General features: G+C 33.3%; 1 protein-coding gene across 1 annotated transcript in view; it reads left to right on the forward strand.

Moving 5' to 3' along the window:
* The window catches only part of LOC137644380 (uncharacterized), a 5,444-nt gene extending 4,822 nt beyond the window's left edge, over window positions 1-622 (forward strand). The window contains exon 5 of the mRNA XM_068377365.1: window positions 322-622. Within this exon, the coding sequence (XP_068233466.1) occupies window positions 322-417 (96 nt within the window). The 3' untranslated portion in view covers window positions 418-622. The remainder of the gene's footprint in view (window positions 1-321) is intronic.
* Window positions 623-10,000: the final 9,378 nt, after the last annotated feature.

A 10,000-nucleotide genomic window follows, 5' to 3' on the forward strand; every position in this document is an offset into this window, starting at 1 on the left:
AATACTCGTTGCTTACATTAAATTTCATATTATAAAATGGCATCCATTGAAAGAGCAAATTTCAAGTACTTGATGTCTTTAACATTTAACTAGGAACATGAAATTATATTTAAATTTTCTTAAATTTTGAACATTACCGTTGTAGTCTTTTTAATAATAATAATGATAATAATAATAATAATAATAATAATAATAATAATAATAATAATAATAATAATAATAATAATAATAATAACAGCTTGTATCACACCGGTGTGGGTGGGTGAAAAAATGTCAAAATAAAAATGTGAAATAGTAAATTAATGACCGAATTTCTTCCAGAGCATCGAAAACTATTACAACTGTCTTCTGAGAATCTGCGTTGAGGTCATGGACAAAGAGAATAAGAATGAAACGGGAGAAGGCATCACCGCATGATTCAGTCAGTGACCAGACATCAGGCTAAGTGATAGCAGTGTGAAATAATGTGGTCCATGTCATTATTTCCTTTGAAGAAGAATAACAGTATTTGTGATTCTTTTGTGACTATTTGTATTGTAACATGTGTTTGATGTAATGATTTACCTATCTATATTGTAAAATAATTTTATTTCCATTGTCACGATCCACACAACCTGGAATATGCATACTGCAATTAAGCATTGGTTTTATTCAAAACCTTCAGTACTGCTACTACTACTACTACTACCACTACCACAACTAAAAATAATAATAATAATAAGAAAAAGATTATATATATATATATCTATATATATTTATATATATTATTTATATATATTTATAATATATATATATATATATATATATATATATATATATATATATATATATATATATATATATATATATATATATATATATATATAATCATTACAAGCCAAGCTAAAATGAAAATTGGATGAGGAAAATGGTATAATTCCAATTCTCAATAAAGAAAGCAGATAATAGCAAATACACACAAAGGAAAACTGGGAAAAAATAAAAAATAGAATTCGTTAAGATAAAGAATAATGGATAAGTAACATAAATAAATAAATAATGGTCATGTCAACATGTTCAACACAAAAGAATTTTCATCAAGTTCCACTGATTCAACAATCTCCTAGTGCCATAGCCTCTCAACTATGGTCTTCCAATTCCACCGGCTTGGAGTAGAGTTCTCTTGCTTGAGGGTACATTCAGGATCACTATTCTATCGTATTTCTCTTCCTCTTGTTTTAAAGCTTTTGGAGTTTATATATGAGGGATTTATTCTAATATCGTTACTGTTTTTCAAATCTTATATTTCAACTGTTCATTATTTTTCTCTTAATTTATTTATTTCCTTTCCTCAGTGGGCTATTTTCCCTGTTGAAGCCCTTCGGCTTAGAGCATATTGCTTTTCCAACTAGGGTTGTAGCTTAACAAGTAATAATAATAATAATAATAATAATAATAATAATAATAATAAAGTGTAGTATTGAGCCTCATGAAATAGAAGGCAAGATTGTTAGAATGAGCACCGTACTTTGTACGACTAAGTATACAGTATGTTATATCCTGGGAAGGTATGAATGCAATGGATGGTCATTATTATGATAAATCTTAAACAGCACACACAATAAGCTAACTGAACTATAGTGACAGAGATTAATACCCAGATAAGGAATTCAACAGACTAAAAGTTTTAGTCCAAGTTAAGATGAGAATAGCCGGTTGAAGACCAGACAGGAGAAGAATATAGAAGGCATAGTAGAATAAATCTAAAACAAATACACAGGATGTAATGGTCTACAAGAATATGAACGATTTTTTCAGAACACTACGCCTTTTTTTATGCAATTGAAGAAAAGATACTAAATATGTTTTTCAAAGGAAAATTTTCAATCATTAATCAAACTTGAATTCTGAATGAGCTGCAAGTAGCTTAAGGAAAAATCATCCCTTAATGAGTTATGTTAGGGTTTAACTACCTCTCTTATGGTATGCAAGGGAGGTCATTTTACCTAAGTGTCTTCTGGAGTTTAGCAACAATATGTCTACATTTAGGATGTGAGTTCGATGCAAGGTTTTCAAGCTCAAACCATATATCGTGTGCATATAATAAGGAAAGTAAAGGGCCATGATCACTACCCTGAGAAACACTACATAATACCATTCCATATTCATTATGGTGTTTAACGACAAGTACTCTTTGCAATCATTTAGATAAAAATTCAATAACAATACTAAGAAATGATCAACCAAATCACATCTGTTTCAGTTTGGAAACAAGGACTTCATGTTCAAAATTATTAAAATTGCAATCTAAATTTAGCCCAATCATACAAATTTCATGACCACAATCAAATGATTTATGCACAACACTATAGATTGTACAATGATAATCACAAGTTCCAAGTCCCTTGTATAAGTCATAGCGCAGACCTTGAAAACAATTAGTACTTTCAGCATGATTATTAAGACATTTTAAACACAGGCATTCACAAACTACAGTATAGATAAAATTGGAGTTATGGAAATTGGGAGGATATTGGTAAGGCTAAGGCTAAAGCTAATGCTAAAACCAATTTGCCAATGAAGTAAGATTACAAATTCTCCAAAAATTGCAAAAAGAACATTATGAAAAATAAACAGACATCTTAGGAGTTGAAATTCAACTGATTTTGTATAATAAATAAGGAAAAAATACCATCTTCCATAAGCTTCGAGGCCAAGCAAAAGTGTTTCTTAGTGCTCTGCTTACGGTCAAACGAATCAGCCAAAATAGGTGTTTTTTCTTTTGGATAGTAAGTGACAGAGCCATCCGGTTTAAACAGTGGATGAACGGTTAGGTCCAGGCCTACACCTCAGATTGTAAACTTAAGCGTTGCCAACCATTATATTCCTGATTTTTACAGAGAGGGTTTCTTATATGGACAAAATTTATTCTTTTTCAGTTGAAGCATAAAAGCTCAGAGCAACAGGTCTTCGTATTGTATATTCATATAAAGTCAATTCTGATCTATTCCTTTTCAAAAGCTAACAAGCCTCACGTTTCCCCGATTAAGCAAGTTTACAATCATCACTGAAAGAATATTAGTCTTTATACAACTGCGACCACTTCCAACACATGAGATTAATCAAAATGCCACTCAATCGGAGTTGAATTTTATAGTGACACAAAAGGGATAGTCTTATTTACTCACAAAATCAAACCATGATCAGGCCTCCTTATTAAAGGACTACCATTGCCTATTTTAACATCGACCGAATCAATAATAGGCCCAAACTATTATGAAACTTAAATGTAGCTTCATTTAAGGTTTGCTTAAAGCCAAATTCGGAAGTCAAGTCAAAACCTTAGACATCAATGGAAGAAGTAACATTCAATAAATAGTTAAAAATGCACGGGGACGTTCTATCACCTTTCTGTTATCTATAAGTTCCGGTCCGACAAATTAAGATGAGAATCATTAGCTGAAGACCAGACAGCAGAGCAATACTTAAAAAAAAAGGTCGAATGAAGTAACTAAAACACTTCTGAATAGATTGATCACTGAAAATCTTATAAGACTTTATCAATAAGCTAATTTTTGAGCAATTGAAGAGGACAAGGACCTAATGTGTTTATCAAAAGTAAACTTGCTGTCGAGAATCACACCTAAAATTTTAAGAGTCATACAGAGTTTAAGAAACATTATCAATGTTGAGGTCCGGATGTTGAAGAGCAACTGTCCTTGACCTACATACAATCATACTTTCAGTTTTGTTAAGATTCAACCTCTTGCACCATAATTTGCACCATGTACTAATTCTAGCTAGATCTCTATTAAGGGATTCTGCAAACCTCAGATCTACATTCAGGATACGGAACTGATGCAAGGAGAGTAGCGTCATTTGCATATGCAACGAGCTTGTTTCCTATGCCAAACAACATGTTATGTGTATATAATTTGAAAAGTAATGGGCCAAGAACACTGACCTGAGGAACACCAGACATCCCATTCCTATACTCACTATGGTGCCCATCAACAACAACTCTTTGTGATCTATTCCTTAAAAAGTCAATAATGATGCTGAGAAAAGACCTTCCTACTCCCAACTGTTTGAATTTGAAAACAAGGGCCTCATGATTAACACGGTCAAAGGCAGCACTAAAATTAATGTCAATCAAACGGGCTTCCTGACCACAATCAAGAGATTTCTGTACATCATTAGAGATTGTAAAAAGGGTATTACACGCTCCAAGGCATTTATGAGAGCCAAATTGAAACTAGGCAACAGATGATTGCATTCACGTTTTGCCAAAAGACGTTCAAAAACTTTTAGATAATATGGGATTTAAGGAAATTGGACGGTAATCAGTTGGAATTGAGCTATTACAAACACATTTACATAGTGGAGTAATATTATCAATTCAATTCTCCAACAAGTGCTAAAAGCTCCTCTTCTTACTAACTTATGCAAATTAACAGAAAACTTTGGCCTCAGGAAAACAGGAATGAGGAAGATCAAGTTTCTCATTACTCTTCTTACTGTCAATCACATCAGCCAAAAAGAATGACAAAGCCATAAAGGAGAAACTGTTACATCTACACCAAAAAAGTGCAGTTGTAAGGGTAGCCCACTACTTATTTTCCTGGCCTGTACCAGAAAGGCTTTCTTTTATGGTTAAATTGTATTCCTTTTTAGTTGAACCATAAGCTCTCTGAGCAAAAGCTCTGAGTATAGTTATTTCAAGTCAAATCTGATCTGTTATCCTTCCAAAGATGAAAAGCCTCCTGCTTCTTCAAATAAACACGTCTACAGTCATCATTGAACCAGGGTTTGTCTTCCCCTCAGTACCTTAGCACACGAGAAGGGATATGTCTATCAATTATGTGGACTAGATTCTCATTCAAAGGAACAACAGGATCAACACTATTATGCAATTATGACCAATTAAAGCCCAAAAGATCACTCAAAATGCCATTCCAGTCAGCTTGAGATTTTATATGAATCTTATATGAGTATGATACATCAGGGATAGGCTGCTCAGTCTTCACCACTAATGAAATCAATGCATGATCAGATGTCTCAACTAGAGAGCCAACCTTACTTGTTATAACGCCAGGAGAGTCGGTGCATACGAAGTCCCAGCAGTTACCAGACCTGTGAGTAGTTTCACTTATGATTTGCTCACAGCATGATTTAGAGGAAAGTCCAAAGCTCTTAAGCCATAGCGATCAGTAGGAGAAACAGAATTTAACCACTCCCTATGGTGAGCATCATCAACAAAAACAAAAAAGACTTTTCTATCATCTTATTGTATCTTACACAATGATAAAAAGACAGTCGATGTTGGAATCATCCACGTCTGGATTCTGGTAGATCGAACTCAAATAAAAGTAGTTATGCTTCCTACAAATTTTTATTACCTGAATCTCATGACATCCACATTGATAGCAGGACTTGTGAGAAGCAGAGTACTCCTAAAATACACCACCATTCCCTTGGCCCTATGAATGGCATTCCGTTTAAAAATTATTGGCTTCTTAAAACCAGTTATAGGGAGCTTAGATGAATACCTCACAATAGAAACTTATGTTTCTGAGCACACATGAATATCATACTGTCTGGACGCAACAGTAAGGTATTGAATATTTGCATGAAGACCACGAATATTGCAATACAGTAAACGACAAAGTCGAAGTCTAGGACGTAGGCTTCTGGTCCCAGACAACAAAAGAATTAATGACATTAAAAAATAAATCATGTTTAAAAACTAAATTAACAATAATGATAACAAAAACAATATGTACGCCATGCAATGCTAAATACCCTTCAGGAGAGCCACCTCAGTTAAGCGAGGACAGTAAGGATGGTTTTGAAAAGAAAAAGAAACAGATAAGGAAAATACCTCTTGATAAACTACCGGGCATCCATGCCCATTTTATCAAGCCTCCCAAACACATCATTTAAAAAAAAAAAACAAGAGGAAGAAAAAAAAATTAAGATAGAATAGTATTTCCAAGCGTACTTTCAAGCAAGAGAAATCTAACCCAAGACAGCGGAAGACCAAGGTACAGAGGCTATGACAACCCAAAAACAGAGAACAATGGTTTGATTTTAGAGAGTTCTCCTAGAAGAGCTGCTTTTAATAGCTAAAGAATCTCTTCTACCCTTATCAAGAGATTACTAGCCACTGAACTATTATAGCGCTGTACTTCATCTCTACTGTGATGAAAAATTGTTTGGTAATCTCAGTGTTGTCAAATGTATGAGAACAGAGGAGAATGTGTATAGAATAGGCTAAACTATTCTGTGTGTGTAGGCAAAAGAAAAATAAGCCGTAACCAGAGAGAGGGGTCCAATGTAGTACTGTTTGGCCAGTCAAAGAACCCAATAACTCTCTCACGGTAGTATCTCAACGTGCGCCTGGTGCCATGGCCAACCTACTACCTCTAATGAGAACCAGCGTACTCATTCCTATTATATGCTACCACCCGTTCTTGTTCTAGGAATGACATCACACATCACTATTATTGGTTTCCTAAAACCTGGAATGAGAGCTCGAATGAGTACCACCTTTGAGAAACAAGTGTTTCTGAAAAAAAAAAAATATATACTCCCTGATGACTAATGCAAGATCTCGAATATCACAATGTAGTCCACAAAAATGTTACAATACACCGTACTAGTGACTAGATTAGACTGACGCAGTCTTGGATGCCTTGGTCTCAGATTACATCATTTTATATGTATATATATATATATACATAATACACACACACACACATATATATATATATATATATATATATATATATATATATATATATATATATATATATATATATATATATATATATATATATATATACATATATATACTGTATATATCCTAAGCGAGGGTGATGAGAAAAAAATACACAAATAAATGATCAATTACTCATTTAACCCTTAACTCATTATTTGCTTTATTAAACTACACAAAGAGCACATACGTATCATGTCACACCCCTGCACAAACTGTCTACTAACCTGTATTAAGCATGCAGTCTTCTGCTTCCTGTATATCAAGACAATTTTATTCACATATTTCTTACATACTATCTATCCAACCATTGAGGTATGTATTCTTCCTTTTTCTCAAATCTATTTTCGTTCATTTATACCACATGACTAACTCCCCTCGAAATACCCTCATTCCTCTCCCTGGATATTGCTCCACTTAACATTTCATCTCAATAACTTCAAATTTTAACCCTTCTTTTTTATCCTTTTCATTCCGCAGCCCCACTCCATTTCCACAATCTTATCATACAAATCCATTTAGGCGTCCACCGGCCAATTTAAGTTACTCATCAATCTTTTGCACAAATCCTGCTACATTTCTTGCGCCTGCTAAATTGTGACACCTCTTCGGTCATTACTTGAAGAGTACATAAATAAATACAGTTCAATTTCAACAACATTTTACCAATGGATTTTATATAAGCCTTTCTATATATAATGTAAATATTTACGATTGTAATTTCTAAGAACTTATTTTGATACTGCAGTACTTTACCTCCGCGATATCTTTGCAACAACCTATGTGCATATTTATTGGTAATGGTCAAATTCAAAATAAGACTATTCAGTACATTTAGATATAATGGATTTAGTACAGAAAATATTCTTAAATATTAGCAATCGTATATTACCAAACTACGTACTAGCCCTAAAAGAATGAAAACAAAAATGAAGACCCGTATTCACATTGAAAAATAACTCAAGTATCTAATTTGAAATAACCTTTGCTACGAGTAAATAAGTATACTTATAACTGACAACAATAAGCCTACAAGAAAATGATAAAAGAGCTAATAAATTCCACAAAACTTCAAGAGGCTAAAACACAGACACAATATGTTGAAGTTCACATCGAACCTTTAGAACAAATCAACAAATATTTGATTGCAGAAAAGCAGAAAACTAATAAAATGCAATACGATGTTTTTTTAATATGCGTGGGTGTATGTAAAACCTGGTTAGTGACATTATGAAACTTGTTCCAAATCGCTTGTGTACGAGACTGTTCCTCAACGATGGAATTATACTTTAATATAAAACCTATGGTGGTGAAATTTTTAGGTTACAAAAATATTTGGAAACTCCAAAATTAATAAAAACAGTATTAATAAATGAAAACTATAAAATTCTTTAAGGTAAACAAAAACAATAAATGGAGAAACGAAAAGGAGGTTTTCCTGTTATCCTGAAAACTGACTAACTGGAGCTCAGTTTGTCTGGAGAAATGCTGTTTATTTTACACGCCACTTAGATATCATCTATTCATTATAAACTAAGTAATATACCCATGTATAATTACATACATTATATATATATATATATATATATATATATATATATATATATATATATATATATATATATATATACATATATAAATACACGAGAGTATGCATATATTCACATAAATATACATATGTAATTTATTCATATATGCATACATATACACACAAGCACGCACCTACATATGTATCTATGTTTATGTTATTTATGCATGTATACATACATAAACACACGCACATATATGTATATATACAGTATATATATATATATATATATATATATATATATATATATATATATATATATATATATATATGTATATATATATATATGTATATTACAATAACAGCAGCGTATACTGATACCCACAACAATAAAAATCATGTCTTACCTTCTTAACATTTGTCTGGAGTAATAAGATAAAAATCAATACATACCTGAAAAAGAGAGAAAAACCTTATAAGATATAATCAAGGGACCTCAGATAACTTGACAGTATATTATGAAAACCTCCTTAGTATATACCCAGTATAAACCCAGATTGGTAACTTTTAAACTAAACTTAATACCAGACAGCCTATGTAAAACACAGATATTAAAAGATAGTAATCGATACAATGGGAGGTATTCATAAAAATGAAGGATATCCTTGTAAGCATAAGGTAGAAGTACAAGGTAATTCTCTGAAGCAAAAGGTAGAAGTACAGTATAAGCAAATCTTTCTTTCCATATCCATAATGATTACCTTTTACTTGCGAGGATATCCTCCAAGCAGAAGTAAAAGGTTGACTCGTATTTCGGAAGCGCTTAGTTACATGTTGGAACTTGTAAGATTTCATTTGTGCTGTCAAGATAAGAAAGAGTTTAGTATTTATAATACGTATTTAATGCCCTGTTTTTACTTGTATTTAATCAGAAAGAACACAGAGGCCGCCGCGCCTTCCCCAAAACCTCGCTGACGACATCTATCTCCCACCCCTTGCATTAGAAGTTCTTTGACCTCTTTTTAGCTCCCACACCCCTTGCATTAGAAGTTCTTTGACCTCTTTTTAGCTCCCACACCCCTTGCATTAGAAGTTCTTTGACCTCTTTTTAGCTCCCACACCCCTTGCATTAGAAGTTCTTTGACCTCTTTTTAGCTCCCACACCCCTAGCATTAGAAGTTCTTTGACCTCTTTTTAGCTCCCCCACCCCTTGCATTAGAAGTTCTTTGACCTCTTTTTAGCTTCCCCACCCCTTGCATTAGAAGTTCTTTGACCTCTTTTTAGCTTCCCAACCCCTTGCATTAGAAGTTCTTTGACCTCTTTTTAGCTCCCACACCCCTTGCATTAGAAGATCTTTGACCTCTTTTTAGCTCCCACACCCCTTGCATTAGAAGTTCTTTGACCTCTTTTTAGCTCTCACACCTCTAGCATTAGAGGTTCTTTGACCTCTTTTTAGCTCCCACACCTCTAGCATTAGAAGTTCTTTGACCTCTTTTTAGCTCCCACACCTCTAGTATTAGAAGTTCTTTGACCTCTTTTTAGCTCCTCCACCTCTAGCATTAGAAGTTCTTTGACCTCTTTTTAGCTCTCACACCTCTAGCATTAGAAGTTCTTTGACTTCTTTTTAGCTCCCACACCTCTAGCATTAGAAGTTCTTTGACCTCTTTTTAGCTCCCACACCTCTAGCATTAGAAGTTCTTTGACCTCTTTTTAGC

Source organism: Palaemon carinicauda, chromosome 1 (genome assembly GCF_036898095.1).
Source record: "Palaemon carinicauda isolate YSFRI2023 chromosome 1, ASM3689809v2, whole genome shotgun sequence".
Taxonomy (NCBI): Eukaryota; Metazoa; Arthropoda; class Malacostraca; order Decapoda; family Palaemonidae; genus Palaemon; species Palaemon carinicauda.